Raw genomic sequence first — 25,338 nt, forward strand, 5'->3', positions numbered from 1 at the left:
GGGAGTGGGTAGCAAGGCTGTGCTGGAGGGTGGTGGTGGAGGGGGATGGTGGAGGGTGGTGGGTGGTGGTGGAGGGGGATGGTGGAGGTGGTGGAGGGTGGTGTTGGAGGGGGATGGAGGGTGGTGTTGGAGGGGGATGGTGGAGGGATGGTTTGAAGGATGGTGGAGGGTGGTGTTGGAGGGGGATGGTGGAGGGATGGTTTGAAGGATGGTGGTGGGTGGTGCTGGAGGGGGATGGTGGAGGTGGTGGAGGGTGGTGTTGGAGGGATAGTGGTGGATGGTGCTGGTGGAGGGGGATGGAGGGTGGTGGTGGAGTTGGAGTGTGGAGGGTGGTGGTGGTGGGGGATGGTGGAGAGTGGTCGTGGAGGTAGGATGGTGGATTGGGAGGGTGGTGGTGGAAGGGGATGGTGGAGGGGGATGAAGAGGAATGGTGGTGGGTGGTGGTGTAGGGGAGGTGTCAAGGGGTTGGTGTAGGGAGATGGTGTAGGGTGATAATGAAGGGGGTGGCAGAGGGGGATGGTGGACGTGGTGGGTGGAGGAGTTGACAATGGGAAATGGTGGAAGATGGTTGAAGGCATGAACATGGGGTCTTTTGGTGTCTGTTCTTTAAACTAAGAACTAGATGTGATCTAGTCTGTTCCCTCAGGAACTCAGGATGTGATCCAGTTTGTTCCTTCAAGAACTCAGGATGTGATCCAGTCTGTTCCTTTGATATCTCAGAATGTGATCCAGTCTGTTCCTCTAAGATCTCAGGATGTGATCCAATCTGTTCCTTTAAGATCTCAGGATGTGATCCATTCTGTTCCATTAAGATCTCAGGATATGATCCAGTCTGTTCCTTTAAGTACTGAGGATATGATCCAGTCTGTTCCTTTAAGAACTGAGGATATGATCCAGTTTGTTCCTCTTGGAGCTCAGGATGTGATCCAGTCGCGGAAGGTGGTACACACAACATGGTCAATACTGGACGTTTTCTCTGTTTCAGTTCTTCTGGTCTGAAAGCGCAATGGTTATGGATTTTTTTTTTTTTCATGAATAGGTTTGATCTTAGCATCGGGATGTTTTCCAGCCAGGAAAAGCAGGAAGAGTTTGAAAGCGGGATGTTTCTGAAGGGGCACAGATTCATGGTTAAGACTCAGGCTATGGGTATTGGCAATGGAGTGGTTTTGTTGCTTGTAGGTATGAGGCATAGTAGAACCAAATTTTTTTTCTTACAGGAGACATTGATTGCTGACGATGGTTTTATTCCACGACACGGTAAATGATGGTGGCCTCTGTAGTCATCTGGCCTTGGAGCATCATGGAGTGAATAAAAGAAGTAGTTGTCATAGTCCTTTGAGGCCTGACTAAGCGCGTTGGGCTACGCCGCTGGGCAGGCATCTGCTTGGCAGATGTGGTGTAGCGTATATGGATTTGTCCGAACGCAGTGACGCCTCCTTGAGCTACTGAAACTGAAACTGAAACTGAAACCTTGAGGACAATTGTGTGAATGGATATTTCTCTTTCCCAAACTATAGAATTAGAAAGTGTTGTGTTTGTTACTGTCTTTGGAAGACAATCGTGTTAATTGATATTTCTGTTCCCCGGGCTGTAGGAGTAGAAAATGGTTGTCACTTTTCTTTGAGAACATTCGTGTAAAGAGATTTCTGTTTCCCGGGCTATAGAAATAGAAAATAGTTGTCACTGACATTTGAAGACAACGGTGTAAAAAGACATTTCTGTTTCCCAGGCTATAGAAACAGAAAGTTGTCACTGACATTTGAAGACTATTGTGTAAAAAGACAATTCTGTTCCCTAGGTTATAGAAATAGAAAAACGTTTTCATTGACATTTGAAGACAGTTGTGTAAAACGACAGTTCTGTTCCCCAGGCTTAGAAACAGAAAAAAAAGTAGTTGTCATTGACATTAATTTTTAAGACAACCACGTGAAAAGACACTTATGTTCCCCATGCTATAGAAATGGAAAACAGTTCACTGATATTTGAAGACAACGGTGTAAAAAGACAGTTCTGTTTCGCAGGCTATAGAAACAGAAAAGTTTTCACTGACATTTGAAGGCAACAGTGTAAAAAGAGACATCTTCTCCCCAGGCTATAGAAACAGAAAGGTTGTCACTGACATTTGAAGACAATTGTGTAAATAGACAATTCTGTTCCCCAGACTATAGAAACAAAAAATAGAAGTCACTGACATTCGAGTACAATGGTGTAAAAAGACACTTCTGTTCCCAGGCTACGAGTACGAAGGGCGGCCGAGCATCGATCAGATGAACGCGGCGTTCCGCTCCGCCAAGCTGACGGCGTACATCGGCGGGGCGTGCTCCATCGGGCTGTTCGCCGTGGTCATCCCCGGAATCATGGCCAGCTTCCCCGTCATGGACGAGACCCAGTTCTCCATGTGGCTGTACTTCAACCAGGCCTGGGCCGTCGTCATGGCGCTCATTGTCATCATCGCGCCGCCCGCAGAGGAGGTGCTGAGGGTCATCCGGCAGTGCAAGAGGAACCGCGGCCTGGAGACCAAGGTTCTGCAGAACAACGACTCGGAGACCAGCAAGATGATGGTGCGCGACGGCGGTCACACCGCCACCACTGACGTCACCACGCCACACCACGTATAAGAGCACACCACGCCACAAAGCACAGCACGTCACAAGAGACATTTACGTCATAAGGGGTGGGGCTTTTGAAAGGATACTTTTTCATCCCCCTCCTCCATGGAAAGAGTAGACCGTAGTTTTGTTTCTGTAGAGAAAGAGACCTATGGTACGTAACATACTTTGTTCAGTGTTTGAGAAAGACACCCACGGTACGTAACACACTTTGTTCAGTGTTTGAGAAAAAGATACATGGTACGTAACATACTTTGTTCAGTATTTGAGAAAGACACCCATGTTACGTAGCATACTTTGTTCAGTGTTTGAGAGGAGAGGGTTGGAACTGCTTTGAAATTGTTGCAGACATTTTGAAGACTGCAGACAGACTGATGTTTGGACTGACATGAGAAACAACTGTCTTTGACCAGGTTTATATGGGGAAACATCTTTATCGATCACATAGGCGTGAGAAAACGTATGTTAGGTTAACAAGGGAAAACACCTGTCTTAACCACATGGACACGCGAAAACATCTGTTAGGTTGACATAGGAAAACATCTGTTAGGCGGTCATGGGAAAAATCTGTCTTCATCACATGGACATGGGAATACACCAAACAGGTTGACATGGGAAAACATCTGTCATGTTGATATGGGAAAACATCTGTTAAGCTGTCATGGGAAACATCTGTTTTCACCACATGGACATAGGAAAACGTTAGTCAGGTTGACATGGGAAAACCTATGTCAGGCTAACACGGGAAAAACTGTGTCAGGTTTGGAAGGTGTGGAAGATATGTGCAAGGAGATGCTCTGAGTCAGAACCACTGGACAGACAGAGAACAGATTGGCAACACCAGCTGTGACACCATTAGACAGACAGAGAACAGAGTAACAACATCAGCTGTGACACCATTAGACAGACAGAGAACAGAGTGGCAACACCAGCTGTGACACCATTAGACAGACAGAGAACAGAGTGACAACATCAGCTGTGACACCTTTAGACAGACAGAGAACAGAGTAACAACACCAGCTGTGACACCTTTAGACAGACAGAGAACAGAGTAACAACATCAGCTGTAACACAACTAGACAGACAGAGAGCATGTTGGCAACATCAGCTATAACACCGTTAGACAGACAGAGAACATTGTGACATCAGCTACAACACCACTAGACAGACAGATAACATAGTGACAAAATCAGCTGTAAAACCATAGACAGATAGAGCGCAGAAAGTGACATCACCTGTAATACCATTAGACAGACCTCTAGAGAACAGAAAGCGACAACATCATCTGTAAAACCACTAGACAGACAGAGAGCAGAGTGACAACACCAGCTGTGACACCTTTAGACAGACAGAGAACAGAGTGACAACACCAGCTGTGACACCTTTAGACAGACAGAGAACAGAGTGACAACACCAGCTGTGACACCTTTAGACAGACAGAGAACAGAGTAACAACATCAGCTGTGACACCACTAGACAGACAGAGAACAGAGTGGCAACACCAGCTGTGACACCTTTAGACAGAGAACAGATTGGCAACACCAGCTGTGACACCATTAGACAGACAGAGAACAGATTGGCAACACCAGCTGTGACACCATTAGACAGAGAACAGATTGGCAACACCAGCTGTGACACCATTAGACAGACAGAGAACAGATTGGCAACAGCAGCTGTGACACCATTAGACAGACAGAGAACAGAGTAACAACATCAGCTGTGACACCATTAGACAGACAGAGAACAGAGTAACAACATCAGCTGTGACACCTTTAGACAGACAGAGAACAGAGTAACAACACCAGCTGTGACACCATTAGACAGACAGAGAACAGACTGGCAACATCAGCTGTGACACCATTAGACAGACAGAGAACAGAGTGACAACATCAGCTGTAACACAACTAGACAAACAGAGAGCATGTTGACAACATCAGCTATAACACCGTTAGACAGAGAGCATTGTGACATCAGCTACAACACCACTAGACAGACAGATAACATAGTGACAAAATCAGCTGTAAAACCATAGACAGATAGAGAGCAGAAAGTGACATCACCTGTAATACCATTAGACAGACCTCTAGAGAACAGAAAGCGACAACATCATCTGTAAAACCACTAGACAGACAGAGAGCAGAGTAACAACACCAGCTGTAACACCACCAGACAGACAGAGAACAGTGTGACATCACCAGCTATGACACCACTAGACAGACAGAGAACAGTGTGACATCACCAGCTATGACACCATAAGACAGACAGAGAACAGTGTGACATCACCAGCTATGACACCATAAGACAGACAGAGAACAGTGTGACATCACCAGCTATGACACCATAAGACAGACAGAGAACAGTGTGACATCACCAGCTATGACACCATAAGACAGACAGAGAACAGTGTGACATCACCAGCTATGACACCATAAGACAGACAGAGAACAGTGTGACATCACCAGCTATGACACCATAAGACAGAGAACAGTGTGACATCACCAGCTATGACACCATAAGACAGACAGAGAACAGTGTGACATCACCAGCTATGACACCATAAGACAGACAGAGAACAGTGTGACATCACCAGCTATGACACCATAAGACAGACAGAGAACAGTGTGACATCACCAGCTATGACACCATAAGACAGACAGAGAACAGTGTGACATCACCAGCTGTAACACCACTAGACAGACAGAAAACATAGTAACAACACCAGCTGTAACACCACTAGACAGACAGAGAACATAGTAACAACACCAGCTGTAACACAACTAGACAGACAGAGACCAGAAAGTGACAACATCAGCTTCAAACCACATTGTCGACGTGCTGATTCCATTCTCCAACAATCATCACGCGTGTCCATGAATGTGTGTGTGTGTGTGTGTGTGTGTGTGTGTGTGTGTGTGTGTTTAGGTTAAGATAAGATAAGAATAACTTCATTATCCCATGAAGAGAAATTGTATATGTGCGGTAACCCAAGAAAGTCAATTTGCACCACACACACACACACACACACACACACACACACATTAAACTTCATGTATTTCAAAACAATAACAATAAACATAATATATACGTTTAAAAAAAAAGAACATTCTAAGATTCGCTTAGTAATTGTAACTGATAATCATTACACAGAATTATCAGTTTGAATATATTGAAAGACACGAACGTTAACACAACACATATCCTCTTGCACATTCACCCTGCACACCGTCACACATATTCAAGTAAAATATTATTTAAGAAATTTAAACAAAGTGCAACATATTATGCATGCACGTTCACGTGTACTAACATGCAAGTGCATGCGCACACACACACACACACACACACACACACACACACACACACACACACACACACACACCTCACATACACACACATGCACACACGAGTGCGTGCGCGCGTGTGTGTGTCCATAGTTCTCAAGAACGTTGAATCAAAGTCTTCTGAGGACTGGACTTTAAAAGTTCTATAACGTCGTCCTTACGGCAGCAGCTTATAGTACTTTGCTAAAATGTGGGTGTTGTCAGTTGCTATCTGCCTGGCTTTCTGAATCACTCGTCTCTCGTATACTTGCTCCTCTCACTCCCACACCAGCACATAATTTTTTTAATGAAACTGTCACCATAGACTCCATAGAACCTCGACAGTAGTTCTGGAGAATATTGGAGATAATATCAATATTTCTTAGCTGTTGAAAACACGATATCCTAGTTTGACATTCGTTATGAAAACAATCAACATTCCTGTCAAAACCCAGAACATCGTCTGGAATAAGCCATAGATATTTATTGACTCTTTCCACGGTTTCACCGTCTTTAACAAGGTTAGGTACAAAGGATCATTCAAAACCCTATTCACATTTCTTTTATTTTCAAAAACGTTCAGATCTTCACACCAGGATCAAAACCTTAATTTCAGTGAAGCAAACAGTATCATATATCAGAGTTGGACAAAATTTTCAATAGCGGAGTCGTCAGAATATTTTATGACGGGAGTTTCCTCCGTGCTTCTGCAGTCCTTCGTGTATAGTTTAAACAGGACAGGGGACAGCACCGTGCCTTGGGTTGCGCCAGTAGAAGTAGAGTTTTTAGAGGAATGGACAGACTGAAAACGAACGGAGTGAGTTCTACTGAAAAGAAAACTGTCGAAAGAATGAGCTTGGGATTAACACCTAAGCACAACAGTTTGAGGCTAAGGAGATGAGGTTGTATTGTGTTAAAAGCAGACGAAAAGTCAAGGAGAGGGAGAGGGAGCAGACAGACAGACAACGAACAGACACACAGACAGAGAGAGAGAGGATGAGAAAAGTGTGTTGATGCTGTATCAGGAAGGAACAGCGTGGGTCAATAATGACTGTAACATGTCTGAATTGTATGTTGATGCTTATCAAGAAGGAACAGCGTAGGTCAATGAAGGTAACATGTCTGAGTTGTGTATTGATGCTGTATCAAGAAGGAACAGCATGGGTCAATGAAGGTAACATGTCTGAGTTGTGTATTGATGCTGTATCAAGAAGGAACAGCGTGGATCAATGAAGGTAACATGTCTGAGTTGTGTATTGATGCTGTATCAAGAAGGAACAGCGTGGGTCAATGAAGGTAACATGTCTGAGTTGTGTATTGATGTCGGCAACGTAGCGGTGACTGTGAGCGGTGCATGTGTTGTGCGCATTGCCAGTCCTTCCAGAGGCGTGGATCTGGTACCACGCTTTGATTTGGCGCTACACTGGCTTGGTCCAGCTTGGACACATCGATAGTAATGGAGACTGGCATTATACTGTCTTGGTCCAGCCTGGAAACACAGGGGGTTATGGAGAATGGCATTATACTGGTTTGGTCCAGCTTGAAAACATGGAGGGTAATCATAGAGCAGTAAGGATAGACTGTCAAGGGTTTTTTTTTTTTTTTGTTTTTTTACGACAGTCCCCAAAGAAATATGAACAAGTATTTGGTTGGGGTTGAGAAAAGTCCATGATTTCGACTTGTGCTGTCTTTTGCCGTCAGTGAATGACCTCAACAGCAACTTGTTAATTGTGGCCCAGCATCAATGGCTTCCTTGGCTGTACATACCACCTGCTTCACCCCATTCATCCCCTACCTTGTAGTCAGCTGGTTGTGGTGGAGACACGGTAGTTCCTCCACGCTGGCGTGAATTGCATATATCATCGTCATAACTGTATCTTTGTGTGGTCCTGACGTGTGTTGCTTGTATCAAAGTCATGACTTTATCTTTGTGTAGTCCTGGCGTGTGTTGCATGTACCAACGTCATGATTGTATCTTTGTGTGGTCCTGACGTGTGTTGCATGTGTCAACGTCATGATTGTATCTTTGTGTGGTCCTGACGTGTGTTGCATGTGTCAACGTCATGACTGTATTGTGTGGTCCTGACGTGTGTTGCATGTGTCAACGTCATGACTGTATTGTGTGGTCCTGACGTGTGTTGCATGTGTCAACGTCATGACCGTATTGTGTGGTCCTGACGTATGTTGCATGTACCAACGTCATGACTGTATCTTTGTGTGGTCCTGACGTATGTTGCATGTACCAACGTCATGATTGTATCTTTGTGCGGCCCACTGTTCGTCCCTTCACACTCTGTGAACTGTGCAATACGGTATTCCAGAAACACCAGTGCTGTATGAATAACAAAAGCATCTGTAATTGTTGGTAAAGGGAAAAAATGAACAGCATGGCTGTATATAGTGTTATCGGATGTCGATTCATTCCTTGTATGGTTACTGGAATGGAAAATTGAATTTGCATCTCAAGGCATTATTTCCTCTGGACAGTGTTCGAATTTATATATGATAAAATAACTGCGCCGTGTTTGAGTTTAGATACAATAAGCATTTTTTGTCGCTGAATATTGCCATCTTCGATGAATGCAGCACAGTGAAATTACTTGTTTGGTGTATATACTCTATATTTTAATGATGATGCACTTAAACCCTTATTAGGCTGAAGTGGTGCAGAAAACAAAACGTTCGTTGAATGTTCACTGGGAGAGCAGACAATGTTAATGTGATGCGGTGAACTCGTGTGGTACAACAGGCAACAAAACCTTTTCAAGCAAGAAACTGCTTTCACGGTGTATATTTAATGCGGTGGAAAACATGTTCGCTTTTTTGAGTGGTAGGATGAGACTACTTCTTGCACAGAAAGTTGGTGTTCCCGGAAGACAGAAGTTGGTATTTCTGGAAGACAGAAGTATGTATTCCCGGACGACAGAAGTTGGGAATACGACAGAAGTTGGTATTCCCGGACGACAAAAGTTGGTATTTCCGGAAGACAGAAGTTGGCATTTCTGGGAGACAGAAGTTGGTATTCTCAAAAGACAGAATTTGATATTTCTGGAAGACAGAAGTTGGTATTTCTTGAAGACATAAGTTGGATAATTCTGGACACAGAAGTTGGTTTTACCGAAAGACAGATGTTGGTATTCTGGAAGACGGAAATTTGTATTCTCAAAAGACAGAAGTTGGTATTTCTGGAAGACAGAAGTTGGTATTTCTGGAAGATTGTTTTCTTTGCAGTCAGGTGCATTTCCTACTCTGCTTGATCATCGTGTAACCCTGATTTGTACATACTCTCCTTTTTGTATTTTTCTATCTCCGTTCTTTCGGTTTGGGCTGAAGAGACAGCATTGATAAGTAATGTTGGTGTTTCAGTCATCTGCTTCTGTGGCAATACAGACTAGCCAAACTTCCTTTGTTGAAACTTGTGTGAAGTAGAATCAGGCCGACGTCTTCCGTTGTGACAATCAGACAGGAAGTGAAGTGATAGAGAACGGATGTTCAGGCCTGTACACAGATTATCTCATTGTAGAGTAGCCTGGAAGAAAGCGGCGCTTGCTGGCTTCCTTTCCAGTTCAGAAGAAATAGATTGTGTTTGATGTCCCGTCATTTATACTGGTGATTGTAAGGATCTAGTTAAAGCATTCATGTCATTGTTGAGAGCGATGGTTTACTTTATTTGTGTAAACATCCTCTGTGGCCTGTTTATTTTGCATTGCTTTGTATTGATAGAGTTAGACAGTGCATGTAGCATGGTCATCATCACTAACATGAGTACACTAAGTGTCGGACGATGTTCGTTTCAAGGTAGATAACATAATGATCTGATGCAGGTGTTGTCAGCGTCGGATCAACTGATGTTTATGTGTGAACCAACACATCACCCCTTGTTCGGTATACAGGTTTCAGCTGTGTCAGAAACAGTTGTGTGTGAGTGTGTGCGTCTGTAGAGTCCCGCAGCTAGAGTGGCACCACAGTAGTCATTGTAACCAGTCTTGTGGATCGTAATAAACGGAGTAGATTCGAAACGCTGTGTTCGTGTGTATATATGTGTGTACGCGCGCGCGCGTGTGTGTGTGTGTGTGTGTGTGTGTGTGTGTGTGTTCGTTCTTTAGTTTAGCGTCTTTTCACTATCAGTGATATTAGTGTGTGTGTGTGTGTGTGTGTTTATATAAAGTATTGAAAATGAGGACAAAGCATTTCACACTGACGTGGTGCTTTGGTATGTCCAAACTCCAGAGAATGTGTCAAACACCTCACCTTTTCCATAATACTCACGTTCCAAGCTCCAGGGAATGTATTCCACAATTTTCACGTGCCAAAAACCTTGCGTGACAGACGTAAGTCGTCACAAATGTGTTTCCATGGGAACGTGACTGTGAGAAAAACACCCACACCTCCAACCTGAACGGAGTACGAGTTGTTACATCCTCCTGTTATACGTCATTTACATTTCTGCCAATCACATCATGAATGGGCACGCCTCGTTACTTCTGTGTGTGATACGTCATTTACATGAACACAAAGACCAACATCCTGAAAGTATCTCGCCTCGTTACTTCTGTGTTTGACGTCATTCATATGGACACACATAATAAACAACCTGAACGGGGCTGGGCTCGTTACGATGACGTCTGTCAAACTGTTCTTTCTGTTGTTGCTGAGCTATGATGACGTCTGTCAAACTGTTCGTTCTGTTGCTGAGCTATGATGACGTCTGTCAAACTGTTCGTTCTGTTGCTGAGCTATGATGACGTCTGTCAAACTGTTCATTCTGTTGTTTCTTTAGCTGCTTTAATGTTTTCAGTGACTGCCTGCCGCGTTGAGATGTTCTTGAACGTCTTATAGTTTGCACCTTATCTGGTTTGGCCTCCACGTCATCTCTGACATCGTATCAGGGCTGACCTCCACGTCATCACTGACCTCCTATCAGGGCTGACCTCCTATCTGGGCCGGTGACCTCCACGTCATCACTGACATCTATCAGGGCTGACCTCCACGTCATCACTGACCTCCTATCAGGGCTGACCTCCTATCTGAGCCGGTAACCTCCACGTCATTACTGACCTCCTATCAGGGCTGGCCTCCACGTCATTACTCACCTATCAGGGCTGACCTCCACGTCATCACTGACCTCCTATCAGGGCTGACCTCCACGTCATCACTGACCTCCTATCAGGGCTGACCTCCACGTCATTACTGACCTCCTATCAGGGCTGACCTCCACGTCATTACTGACCTATCAGGGCTGACCTCCACGTCATCACTGACCTCCTATCAGGGCTGGCCTCCACGTCATTACTGACCTATCAGGGCTGACCTCCACGTCATTACTGACCTCCTATCAGGGCTGACCTCCACGTCATCACTGACCTCCTATCAGGGCTGACCTCCACGTCATCACTGACCTCCTATCAGGGCTGACCTCCTATCAGGGCTGACCTCCACGTCATTACTGACCTCCTATCAGGGCTGGCCTCCACGTCATCACTGACCTCCTATCAGGGCTGACCTCCTATCTGGGCCGGTGACCTCCACGTCATTACTGACCTATCAGGGCTGACCTCCGCGTCATCACTGACCTCCTATCAGGGCTGACCTCCTATCAGGGCTGACCTCCACGTCATTACTGATATCCTATCAGGGCTGACCTCCACGTCATTACTGACCTATCAGGGCTGACCTCCACGTCATCACTGACCTCCTATCAGGGCTGACCTCCACGTCATTACTGACCTCCTATCAGGGCTGGCCTCCACGTCGTTACTGACCTCCTATCAGGGCTGGCCTCCACGTCATTACTGACCTCCTATCAGGGCTGACCTCCACGTCGTTATTGACCTCCTATCAGGGCTGACCTCCTATCAGGGCTGACCTCCACGTCATTACTGACCTATCAGGGCTGACCTCCACGTCGTTACTGACCTCCTATCAGGGCTGACCTCCACGTCGTTACTGACCTCCTATCAGGGCTGGCCTCCACGTCATTACTGACCTCCTATCAGGGCTGGCCTCCACGTCATTACTGACCTCCTATCAGGGCTGGCCTCCACGTCGTTACTGACCTCCTATCAGGGCTGACCTCCACGTCATTGCTGACCTATCAGGGCTGGCCTCCACGTCATTACTGACCTATCAGGGCTGGCATCCACGTCATTACTGACCTATCAGGGCTGGCCTCCACATCATTACTGACCTCCTATCAGGGCTGGCCTCCACGTCATCACTGACCTCCTATCAGGGCTGGCCTCCACGTCATTACTGACCTATCAGGGCTGGCCTCCACGTCATTACTGACCTATCAGGGCTGACCTCCACGTCATCACTGACCTCCTATCAGGGCTGACCTCCACGTCATTACTGATCTATCAGGGCTGACCTCCACGTCATCACTGTCCTCCTATCAGGGCTGACCTCCACGTCATCACTGTCCTCCTATCAGGGCTGGCCTCCACGTCATTACTGACCTATCAGGGCTGACCTCCACGTCATCACTGACCTCCTATCAGGGCTGACCTCCTATCAGGGCTGACCTTCACATCATCACTGACCTCCTATCAGGGCTGACCTCCTATCAGGGCTGGCCTCCACGTCATTACTGATCTATCAGGGCTGACCTCCACGTCATCACTAACCTCCTATCTGGGCCGGTGACCTCCACGTCATCACTGACCTACTATCAGGGCTGACCTCCTATCTGGGCCGGTGACCTCCACGTCATTACTGACCTATCAGGGCTGACCTCCGCGTCATCACTGACCTATCAGGGCTGACCTCCACGTCATCACTGACCTCCTATCAGGGCTGACCTCCACGTCATCACTGACCTATCAGGGCTGACCTCCACGTCATTACTGACCTCCTATCAGGGCTGACCTCCACGTCATCACTGACCTCCTATCAGGGCTGCCCTCCACGTCATTATTGACCTCCTATCAGGGCTGGCCTCCTATCAGGGCTGGCCTCCTCGTCACTACTGGTTTCGCTAGCACGTTTTGTGTTAAATATGATACAGGCCGGCTGGGGGAGCGAAGTGTACACAGGGGGTATATTCCGGACAGAAGGGGTATAAACATGCCTGGGAAAGAGTTGAGCCAGCGACAGGCTGCGTGTCAACAACACTCAACACTCACATTTCCCCCAGAACATCAGTAAGCTTCCACTTCTAACTAAAAACGTGTTGTTATTCACAACAAAATATTCTACCACCTTCGCCTTACCCCAGCCCTCTTTCAAAATGAATGTGTAAAACTCAGGTCGTTCACACTCAATATCAACACGTGGTCGAAGGGAAAGAATATGAATAGTTTGCCAGTTGGCAATAGTGTCTGCACGAGTGCTTTCCCTCTATCTCAGTGTCGCCGTGGAGAGAGAGTGAGTGAGTGAGAGAGAGAGAGAGAGAGAGAGAGAGAGAGAATAAATGAATGAATGAATGAATGAATCTTTATTTTCCAATGGTGGAGATATTAGCACACTGACCGACTTACGCATGTTCTAAGAGACACACAAACAAATACACATATCAATGTTGTTATTAGTGAAAACATGTATGATATACAAGGATAACGCAGCTTCAAGTTGAGAGACACTGCACCGCTCACATCTTTATGAAAGCGAGTAGCACACACACACACACACACACACACCGAGGTGAAATAACAAAATAAATAAAACAACACATAGAAAGAATGCTACACATGATTGATTCGAGTGAAATTAATACAGGAAAGTAATGTATGAAATTTAAAACACACATGTAAAAAAAAAAAAAAGAAGAAGAAAATACAGCAAACAAGGAGACAGGTAATAGGGATATGGTCAGATGCACACATCATGTGGTGGAAGGGACTGGATGAATGAAAGGAAGGAAATGTTAGTTTTCCAGGATAAAGGGGGAAAATTCATATCAGAAGAGAGGAAGAGAGAGAGAGAGAGAAGGGGGCGGGGTGTGTGTGGGGGGGCGAGAGTGGACAGAGTAAAGAAGAAAAGATGAAATCAGACAGACAGACAGACAGACGGACAGACAAATAGACAGAGGAGAGAGAGAAAAAAGTGGGGAGGGGGGTGGGGTGAAGGTCAAAAGTTACATTACGAAGTTGAATCATAACACATATCAGAGAAAATGGCAAGAACAATCATATAATACATGCACAAACAAGTATGAGATTCATGAATAACAAGAGAGGCAAGACCTTCAAGACTCACTTGCGACATACACTTACTACAACTATTGAATCAAAACACACAAAAAATCAATTGCAGAACAAAAGTCATGTGCACCTCTGAACATAAAAATATAGACCACACAAAACTGTGTTGGATTTCACATTATTTATATTTTTTTTCAAAATCAAAATGTCACATAGCAAAAAAAATCATTTCTAATAAAAATGACTGCTGTTAAAGGTTTGTCAGAATATCAAGTCAAAGTGCCAAGTTTAGTAAATAAAAAATATGAATGTTAACAGTAAATGTATTGAGCAAATGTTTTGACTTATTTTTTGTGCCCATCCCAAAGGCGCATTATTGTTTTTAAAACAGGATGACTCGAAAGAACTGAATTTTTCCTATTTCTATGTCGAATTTGGTGTCAACTGACAACGAATTTGCAGAAAAAGTGACAATGTTAAAGTTTACCATGGACACACACACACACACACACACACACACACACACACACACACACACACACACACACACACACACACGAACACCGGGTTATAACATAGACTCACTTTGTTTACACAAGTGAGTAAAAAAATGTGGGTAATATGGGAGAGGGAGAGAGACATATCTTATAACTATTAATAACATCATAAAACATACAGGAAATAAGAGAAAGAGAGACAGGCAGACAGACAGACAGACAGATGTAAAGGTATGTTAGTGCAAAAGCGATATTTAAGAAAAGAGGAAAACAAAGTGTGAGGTTGAGTAAGGATAGTTCACAATTTGTGAGTCCTGTGAGTGTGTATATAGAGAGAGACAGACAGGCAGACATACAGACACAGAGAGACACAGAGAGACAAGAGACAAAGCCAGACGGACGCTCTGTGTGTGTGTGTGTGTGTGTGTGTGTGTGTGTGTGTGAAATGTTTATCAATGATTGTGATTTTTTACGAAATCCACGCCACTCGCTTCCCCTCCCACAGTGTGTATGTAGGGAGGTGGGAGGGGGCCGAGGGAGCCGGGGGAGAGGGGGGGGGGGGGGGGGGGGCGGGGATCGCGCCAGTGTATGTGTGTGAGTCAGAAAGGAGTAGGCGGGGAGAGACAGAGAGTGTATGTGTGTGAGATAGGAGGAGGAGGGGAGAGACAGAGAGTGTATGTGTGTGAGAGAGGAGAGGGAGGTGGGGAGAGACAGAGAGTGTATGTGTGAGAGAGAGGAGAGGGAGGTGGGGAGAGACAGAGAGTGTATGTGTGAGAGAGAGGAGAGGGAGGTGGGGGAGAGACAGAGAGTGTATGTGTGTGAGATAGGAGGAGGAGGGGAGAGACAGAGAGTGTATGTGTGTGAGAGAGGAGGAGGAGGAGAGAGACAGAGAGTGTGTGTGTGTGTGTCAGAGAGGAGAGGGAGGAGGGGAGAGACAGAGAGTGTATGTGTGTGAGATAGGAGGAGGAGGGGAGAGACAGAGAGTGTATGTGTGTGAGATAGGAGGAGGAGGGGAGAGACAGAGAGTGTATGTGTGTGAGAGAGGAGAGGAGGAGAGGGGGCGGTGAGAGACAGAGAGTGTATGTGTGTGAGAGAGGAGAGGAGAGGGAGGAGGGGAGAGACAGAGAGTGTGTGTGTGTGAGATAGGAGAGGAGGAGAGGGGGGTGGAGAGAGACAGAGAGTGTATGTATTTGAGTCAGACGCGGACAGTTACACGGACAGTTTACCTCTGGGGACAACACAGACATCGGGGGCAGTTTGTCTATAGGGACATCAGAGACAGTTTGCCTGTAGGAACAACACGGACAGTATGTCTATAGGGACATCAGAGACAGTTTGCCTGTAGGAACAACACGGACAGTATGTCTATAGGGACATCAGAGACAGTTTGCCTATAGGAACAACACGGACAGTATGTCTATAGGGACAACACGGACAGTTTGTCTATAGTGTGATGGTGTCGGGGTAAGGGTAGGGATGGAGTGGAGTGGAGATATGTAGAATAGGGGGGTAAGGGTGTAGGAATGGAATGAGGGATTAGGAGTAGTAGAAGATAGCAAGTTCCCGTGCAGGCAGAAGCATATGAAAGCAGACGCCCTTTCAATGGTTTATTCACTACAGTTATTACAGGAAAACAGTGCAGCGATACGTAGCGAGATGTCGCTGTTGTGGGACACAGCAAGAAAGAAAGAGAGCAGGCTCTGGCCACGGGCTGGCTCAGGTGTGAAGTGACCACTCATTACCCGCTCTGACAATTTATATTAAGCGAACTACAAAGACAATCACGTGTGCTGCAAACCAGATCGGCACTAATCTGGCCAAACCTGACAACAACTTGTTTCTTACAAAGTGTTCAGTGATAGATTTCTAAATGATTCCTGAACCGATTTATGTCGGATAAGTTGCAAAAGAAAGAGCTCAACGCCTACTTTCTAATGAGTATAAAATGAAGTGTTGATTATTTACGGTAAATTTATAATCTTAATTTAAGTCACCTGAACAGGGTCAGTTTTAACGAGCTCGTCGCTGAAAATTACAAACTGCGTTAAATCAGTTTAACGTAAGCAAACATAAATGGAATAGACTTAAAGATGGAATTGCGACGATTCTGCCAGTATATAATACTTGTAGTTTACTGATCTGATAAAAGAGGTATTAATTAATTACGGTGAAGCAGAAACACAAGTTTCCGCTCAGCCAATGACGTGCCGTGACACTGGTCGAACAGCGAGTGTGTGGCGAGAAGGACATAATGACGTAAGCTTAGCGTCAGCTGAAATCTTTAGACTGACGAATGATTAACTGAAATCAAACACGCTTCTGCTTTAAGGGTGTGTGTAAGCACAACAAATATAACATTACAGTAAACGATACCTACACTAAAATTAATACATGTTCGGAGCAGTTTAGAATGGACATGGTTTATTCAAATTTGGAATGGCGTCGTGCTTTATGCCTGAGTCATTGAAAGACAGCAGGTACGCTGTGACTACAAAAATGGCGTCTGCTACAGCTTAGCTTTGGGCTTTGTGAATTGAACTAAGGTTATTTGTAGCCAATTAAGTACTAAGGTTATTTGTAGCCAGTTAAGTGCTTGGCTACAATAGGAATATCAAAGACAGTTTACCTGAGGGACAGCACGGACAGTTTGTCTATAGGGACATCAGAGACAGTTTGTCTATAGGGACATCAGAGACAGTTTGCCAAAATGGACATCAGGGACGGTTTGCCTGTAGGGACAACACGGACAGTTTGTCTATAGGGACATCAGAGACAGTTTGCCAAAATGGACATCAGGGACGGTTTGCCTGTAGGGACAACACGGACAGTTTGTCTATAGGGACATCAGAGACAGTTTGTCTATAGGGACATCAGAGACAGTTTGCCTGTTGGGACAACACGGGGCAGTTTGTCTGTAGGGACAACACGCATCAGGGACACACGTTGGCTGCATTGTGTGAGGTGTCCCCACTTGACGTGTCATTGCTTAGGCGTGTTGACTCAGCCAGCCACACGCCTTGGTCTCCATGGCTCTTATCAAGCCACACGCCCCAACCCGCTTCACTTCCAACACACTCAGGTTTGTGCCAGGGACACTTCCTTACCCCTGAGTGCAAACAAAGAGCAGAGAGAGAGAGAGAGAGCGGGGGAGGGGAGACAGACGGACAGACAGACAGAGAAATGAATAAATAGAGAAGCAGAAAGAGAAAGATGCGCAGAAAGAGAGAGAGAGAGAGAAGTCACCACAAAGATCTCTCTGCCGTGGTGTGTTCACATTGAATGGTTTCATGTTACCATAATGATATCCCTGTCATGTGTTCACACTGAATGGTTTCATTTTACCATAATGATATCCCTGTCATGTGTTCACACTGAATGGTTTCATGTTACCACAAATATATCCCTGTCATGTGTTCACACTGAATGGTTTCATGTTACCACAAATATGTCCCTGCCGTGTGTTCACACTGAATGGTTTCATGTTACTACACATATATCTCTGTCATGTGTTCACACTGAATGGTTTCATGTTTCCACACATATATCTCTGTCGTGTGTTCACACTGAGGAGTTTCATTCGGACATTGTCCAGTCTGCACGACAGCTGACGAGGGAAAACCCATTTGACCCAATTAGTTGATTAGGAAAACCCATCTGACCCAGTTAGTTGACTAGGGAAACCCATCTGATCCAATTAGTTGACTTGGAAAACCGATCTGTCCCAATTAGGTTACAAGAGAAAACCCATCTGACCCAATCAGTTGACTAGGGAAAATCCATCTGACCCAATCAGCTGACTAGGGAAAACCTGTCTGACCCAATTAGTTTACAAGGGAAAACCCATCTGACCCATTTAGTTTACTAGGGAAAACCCATCTAACCCATTCAGTTGACTAGGGAAAATCCATCTGACCCAATCAGCTAACTAGGGAAAACCATCTGACCCAATGAAGATTTGAACGTGAGGTATTTGAGCTGAAAGACACAGAGTTCACTGCTGGGCAGTTGTGACGCGTCTGTAACATGTCTGCCACTTTTGATAATTTGCCTGCACTTGAGCCAGTCACATTAATTTTATCTTCATGAAAAAAAAAAGAAAATCTTCATACAGTGCGTGTGGGGGCGGGTGTATGTGTGTGTGTGTGTGTGTGTGAGTTGGTGGTGGGGGTGGGTGGTGTGACTCAACGACCGGACGACTTATCGCCTTCCGTCCTACCCAGGAGGTCACTGACGCGGAGATAACAGTTTTCAAAATGGCGGCCAACAGTAATGGTTGGAGATGGAAGCCAGTTTTGGTTAGTCTGGTTGTGGGTTTAACAACGACGTTTCTACCTGGCGCAGGTAAGTGTTGGTTTGTGTGGTTGTGAGTTCGACCACTACTTTTCTTCTTTGCGCAGGTAAGTGCACACTATTTAGTCACACCGCTTGTGCTGTGAATAGTTGTTGTTTTTCTGGCTGGTTTTTCATGCACATATTTGAGATGCATAAACAATGTCCTTTTTTTCGTTTTCAATGACTTCCTAACTTGTGTGAAGTATTATTGAAAATGGAACCATTCAGAGAAGGGGGAAATAGTAAGGTTAAACTGGAAACACTGAAAAGCCTTAAAAAACACACACAAAAAACATGCGTTTTCTTCAGTCTGCTGACTACCTTAACTGAGATAAATGCACGAATCCAAATAAGCCGGTGTGGGTGCGAGAGAGAGACAGAGACAGAGACAGACAGCCAGACAGAATATGTGTGTCTCTGTGTGTTTCTGTGTCAGAAAAGAGAAGAGAGATAGAAACTGTGTGTATAGTACTGATAGTGACATATCTCGATGCCTAATTCACTGAATTCTGCTATTGTGGCTGTGTGTCATTGCTACACTTAAACGCTCTATCGAACATATTCAAAACGTGTCCACTGATAAAGACGAATGTATGGTGTGTGCGTAGTAGTAGTAACGCCGTGTGTTAACAGGCGGGAAAGAGAAAACCGGTGTCGGGCATTGAAACGTGTATGGTGAAACATTAGCTGTAAAATTTTACATTATAACTTTTATACTGATAAACTTATGCAAGTATGTGCAGTGATAGGAGGTTTATTGTCTAGTGTCAGTTGCTGTTATTGTGTTCTTTGTTGGTGTTGTTTTTCCTTATGTTGTATTGTGTTGTATTTTCACAGCAGACTTCTGTGTGTGAAATTCAGGCTGTTTCCCGTGGTTACACAAAACGCAGCCATCCCCCCCCCCCCCCCATCCCCCCGCCACCCCTTTATAGAGCTGGTTATTCCATGGCTATGGGAGATAGAAGGAAGCTGGTTATTCCATGACAATGGGAGAGAGAGAGAGAGGGAGGCGCTGGTTAATCGATGACTGTGGGAGAGAGAGGGAAGCTGGTTATTCCATGATTATGGGAGAGAGAGGAGCTGGCTATTCCATGACTTTGGGAAAGGGGGAAGCTGGTTATTCCATGACTTTGGGAAAGGGGGAAGCTGGTTATTCCATGACTTTGGGAAAGGGGGAAGCTGGTTATTCCATGACTGTGGGGGAGTGAGATAAGCTGGTTATTCTTTGACTATGTGAGGGAGGGGAGCTGGTTATTGCATGATTATGGGAGAGAGAGGAGCTGGTCATTCCATGACAATGGGAGAGAGAGGAGCTGGTCATTCCATGACTATGTGAGGAAGAGGAGCTGGTTATTCCGTGGCTATGGGAGAGAGGAGCTGGTTAATTCATGACTATGGAAGAGAGATGAGCTGGTTATTCCATGATTATATGAGGGAGAGAAGCTGTTTTTCCATGACTATGGGAGAGAGAGAGAGGAGCTGGTTATTCAATGACTATGTGAGGGAGGGGAGCTGGTTATTGCATGAATGTGGGAGAGAGGAGCTGGTTATTCCAAGACTATGGGAGAGAGATGAGCTGGTTATCCCATGACTGTGTGAGGGAGAGAGAGGGGCTGCTTATCCCAGGAATATGTGTTGGAGAGAGAGGAGCTGGTTATCTGACCTAATTCGCCCCGTTTCATGGTCAGATGACAGCGTTAGTTTGTCATCGCTCTGACCTGATCCAGCCTGTTTTCCTTTACATTGCTTGTTTTGTTTGTTTCGATCATTTGTCTGTACTGGTTGTGTGATGTTCAGATGATAACGTTGATTTGTCACTGCTCTGACCTAATTCATCTCACTGTCGTGGTTGTGTGATGCATAATCCCATGTAAAGCGTACATTCAACTGTGTGTACAGCTTTTTATGACCTGATTCACCATTATGATAATATGGTCTATGATTCGATGTAAAGCGTGGTTTAGATAGCATATACATCTTTTATATAGAATAGAATATGTCTTTATTCCAAGTGTACCAGCGTCACAATGAATAATTGGGGGGATAATACATGAAAAGGTACAAACATAAATCGAAAATCATACACAAACACAGATACAGTAGAATTTTGGATACATGCATGTGCGTATCAATACAAGAACTTGTGCACACTCACACACACACACACACACACACACACACACACACACACACACACACACACACACACGCACGCACGCACGCACGCAGACACGAAAACAAGAAAGAGGCAGGGAATGGAAGCTATTTTGGGAAGAGGTGGGTTTTAAGGCCAGACTTGAAAGAGCTGAGTGTGGAGACCTGACGAAGCAAACGAGGAAGTTCATTCCAATTACAAGGTCCAGAGACAGAGAAAGAATAGCGGCCAACAGTCGAATGTTTGAATCTGGTATGCGTAAACAGAGTGGATCCGAAGCCGATCGTAGAGAGCGAGATGGAGTGTAGAAGTGAAGGCAGCCACAGAGATAAGAAGGGGCAGATTTGTGAATACATTTATAACATAGAGTGCTGGTCTTGTACTTTATTCTGTGTGAGACAGGGAGCCAGTGGAGATGTTGCAAAAGAGGAGTGATTTGCTCAGATATTTTCTTTCTGAGGACGAGTCGGGCAGCAGAGTTTTGTATGCGCTGAAGGGACTGAATGGATGAAGCAGGCAAACCAGACAATGGAGAGTTACAGTAGTCAAGGCAAGAGAGAATGAGAGAAACGACAAGTCCAGATGTTGCGTCAGTGGACAGATATTTCCAAACGGAACTGATGCGCCGCAATTGACAGTAGCAGGATTGACATGTCTGACTTTTTTTTTTTTTTTTTTTTTTTGCATGGACAGTGTGTTACCAAGGACAACACCGAGGTTCCTGGCTGAACTGGAAAGAGGGATGGATGTACTGCCAAGTTTGATTGTGTCAGTTGTGATGGAAGACAGTTTTTGTTTAGTTCCTGTAATCATTGCTTCAATTTTGTCTGCGTTCAATTGTAACTTATTTAGAGTCATCCAGTTTTGTATGTCTAGGAAGCAGTTGGATGTTTCTTGCAAGAGCGACGACAATTTTTCAGGGGTATCACTCTTCTGGAGTTGAGTGTCATCAGCATAAGAATGATGACTGACATTATGGCGGTTGATAATTTCAGCGAGAGGGGCAGTGTACAGTGTGAAGAGCACATGGCCTAAAACAGATCCCTGTGGGACTCCATATTCGATTTTAACGGGTTTAGATTGGAAATGATCAACAATGACAAACTGGAATCGATCAGTGAGATAAGATTTGAACCAGTTTAGAACAGTGCCATTGATACCAAATGTAAAATGAAGACGGGAAAGAAGGATTGAATGGTCTATCGTATCAAAGGCGGCTGACAAGTCGAGAAGAGTAATGTGAACTTATGTCATCTGGTCGACGTTACATGACCACAAAGCCCAAACAAGTGCCCAGAAGACTTTTATACCTCGATCGATTTATCATTAATGTTTTAAATTCTTGGTGATGTGCGTGTAGATCGAGTATCTGTATGTGTGAATACGAGTGCGATGCGTGTGTGCGCGCGCGCGCGCGTGTGTGTGTGTGTGTGTCTGCATTACCGTGTGCGCGTGTGTGTGTGTGTGTGTGAGGGGAGTTTGCTCGGGGGAGGGGGTAAGATCGTGTGTAGGTATTGTATTGTATTATTGTATTACTACTTTTTGTCACAACAGATTTCTCTCTGTGTGTGAAATTCGGGCTGCTTTCCGTAGGGAAAGTGCGTCGCTTCGCTACACTGGGAGCGCCACCCATTTTTGTTTGTTTATTTCTGCATGCAGTTTTATGTTTGTTTTCCTATCGAAGTGGATTTTTCTACAGAAATTTGCCAGGGACAAACCTTTTGTTGCCGTGGGTTCTTTTATGTGCGCTAAGTGCACCGCGGTCTGTCGTCTGATCCGAATGGCTAGCGTCCAGACCACCACTCAAGGTCTAGTGGAGGGGGAGAAAATACTGGCGACTATGCCGTGATTCGAACCAGTGCGCTCAGGGTCTCTCGTTTCCTAGGCGGACGCGTTACCTTCAGGCCATCACTCCACAATGTGTGTATGTATAATTATGTGAGCAGGTGTGAGAGTGGACTTGTGAAAACGTTAAAAGCAACTTTGTTCCAGCTTTTAAAAGTATACATGTGATTACTATGTCTAAAATCAGTGTGCAGTATAGTATTTTTATGCTCATATATTCAAAATAATAATTAATTATTTAGACATTTTGAAATATTATCTGCAATGTATGGAATGATTGTATGAAACGGTGCAGTGTTTTTACATTTGTGTATTAGTTTTATCCTTGATACATATTCTTTTTACTATTTTGTTTCCACATTGTTTACTTGTCTGTGTTGTAATAATGCACCTGTCCAAATGTCTCCAATTTGAGATGATAGAGTTATTCTTCTCTTATCTCATCTTGCAGAATGTAACTACGAAGCCCTGTACGATTACGAGCGAGGGAAATATGTGGACACACAAGGCACGTACATCGTGGAGGATGTGGTCAGACGTATTGATCTGGACACTCCTATCTATTATTATGGGCAGAAATACTCTACGCTGCAGGTGCGTTCTGTGTGTGTGTGTCGGTCGGTCGGTCTGTCTCTGTCTATCTGTCTCTCTCTCTGTCTCTGTGTCTCTTTCCCTCTCTGTATATATATATATATGTATATATATATATATATATATATATATATATATGTATATATATATATATATATATATATATATATATATAGTGTGTGTGTGTGTGTGTGTGTGTGTGTGTGTGTGTGTGTGTGTGTGTGTGTGAACAGCAAAGAGAGACCTGTGTGACCAGTGGTTTCTCCATTGCAGCGGGAAGTCATTTACAGCTTGGTCTTTTGTGAAGGACTATGACTCTCAAACTAGGAGTCAAGATTGCACTGGTTCTTTGTGCTTCAGCCTTGGGTGCTGGTTGGCCTTTGGGAACCATCCCAACGCCGACTGTCCTAAAACCCTCTTGGCCGAGAGAGTGGGGATGTAACTTGGGCAAGACGCTCTCCACTATAATCAAATTCTCGCCCAGAACGTCAGGACAGCAGTTGCCTCCTCTGCTGTTCTGATGGTCTTAGTCGGACATCGGACAGGACTGACAATATATATATATATATGTGTGTGTGTGTGTGTGTGTGTGTGTGTGTGTGTGTGTGTGTGTGTGTGTGTGTATTTATATAGAATCTATATCAATACACCATTATTAATTTACGGATGAACGGGTCCTCATGCTCATCTTGTTCTACTTGTAGCACTAGGCAACGGCTTGAAGAAGAAGAAATTTGGTACTCCACATCTGATGACACCAAGGCCCTGAGCGTCTACAATGAAAATCACAGTGATGATATGGATACTTATATAGCTTCTATCCTCGGTCGGAGACGAAGCTCTGTGCGCTTTACAAACACTGGGTCACTGTAGGCAACTTTGTTTTCGGGGGTTTGCATGCTGGGTATGTTTATGTTTCCACAGCCCACTGAACGCTGACATGGTTTACTGGATCTCTAACGTGCGTATTTGATTTTCGTGTATACACACGAAGGGGGTTCAGGCACCTTGCAGGTCTGCACATCATCACATTTATTCTTTTCTCAACAGGTAACCAGTAGAGGAAATAGAGAAGAGGACTGACGTGAGCAGATTCAGGAGAACGGGAGATAAGCCGTGCAGCATGGTTTTGGACTCTCTGAAGTTTGGATAACACGTAGTTAGGGCATCCAACGAGCAAAGAATTACAGTGGTCAAGCCTAGGCAGGATTTTTGTTGCATCCTGAGAAAGAAAGTGCCGAACAGAGCTTATTCTGTGTAGCTCAATGTAACAGATTTGACAGATCGAGGAAATCTGCTGTTCAAAAGACAGAGTTTGATCTAAGTTGGGTACGGTGAGGAATGCTTTCACATTTTACTGTTCTACTATTGTATTAGTACATCCCCACATTACAGCAAATTGATTTTTAGACGAAACTGTTGCTCGACACTCAAAAATATCTTTTTAGTTGGGACTTGAAAGAGTTTAAGGAAGGGGCCTTTCGCAGGTCAGCAGTCAGCGAGTTCCAGACAGTTGGGGCTGATAATCTGAATGATCGGCAACCGAAGGTTTTCAGATTAGTTCTCGGCTCTCGAAGTTACCCTTCAGCTGAAGATTAACGTGACTGGAAAGACTGTTAAGTTGTGAGTGAAGAAAATGCCATCAAAACTAAGATAATGTATATATAATATGTTGATTTGCACTGTTCTGAAGTTTCTACAAACGACTGACATGACCAGCTGGAAGACCCACGAGTACCGAATTGCGCTAATACAGACGAGAGGTAACATTGGAGGAGACAAGTCTGACCGTGACATTCTTTGAAAGATACGGAAAAAATGCTGGCAATTTTCCGAATTTCGAGAAAA

General features: G+C 44.7%; 2 protein-coding genes across 2 annotated transcripts in view; both read left to right on the forward strand.

Moving 5' to 3' along the window:
• The window catches only part of LOC143284112 (uncharacterized), a 140,986-nt gene extending 136,895 nt beyond the window's left edge, over positions 1-4,091 (forward strand). Inside the window, exon 10 of the mRNA XM_076590766.1 lies at positions 2,233-4,091. Within this exon, the coding sequence (XP_076446881.1) occupies positions 2,233-2,618 (386 nt within the window). The 3' untranslated portion in view covers positions 2,619-4,091. The remainder of the gene's footprint in view (positions 1-2,232) is intronic.
• Positions 4,092-18,758: 14,667 nt separating this feature from the next.
• Positions 18,759-25,338, forward strand: part of LOC143284113 (sushi domain-containing protein 2-like) — a 54,302-nt gene continuing 47,722 nt past the window's right edge. The window contains exons 1-2 of the mRNA XM_076590768.1: positions 18,759-18,908; positions 23,351-23,493. Coding sequence (XP_076446883.1) covers positions 18,821-18,908; positions 23,351-23,493 — 231 coding nt within the window. The 5' untranslated portion in view covers positions 18,759-18,820. The remainder of the gene's footprint in view (positions 18,909-23,350; positions 23,494-25,338) is intronic.

The sequence above is a fragment of the Babylonia areolata genome, chromosome 7 (genome assembly GCF_041734735.1).
Source record: "Babylonia areolata isolate BAREFJ2019XMU chromosome 7, ASM4173473v1, whole genome shotgun sequence".
Classification (NCBI taxonomy): Eukaryota; Metazoa; Mollusca; class Gastropoda; order Neogastropoda; family Buccinidae; genus Babylonia; species Babylonia areolata.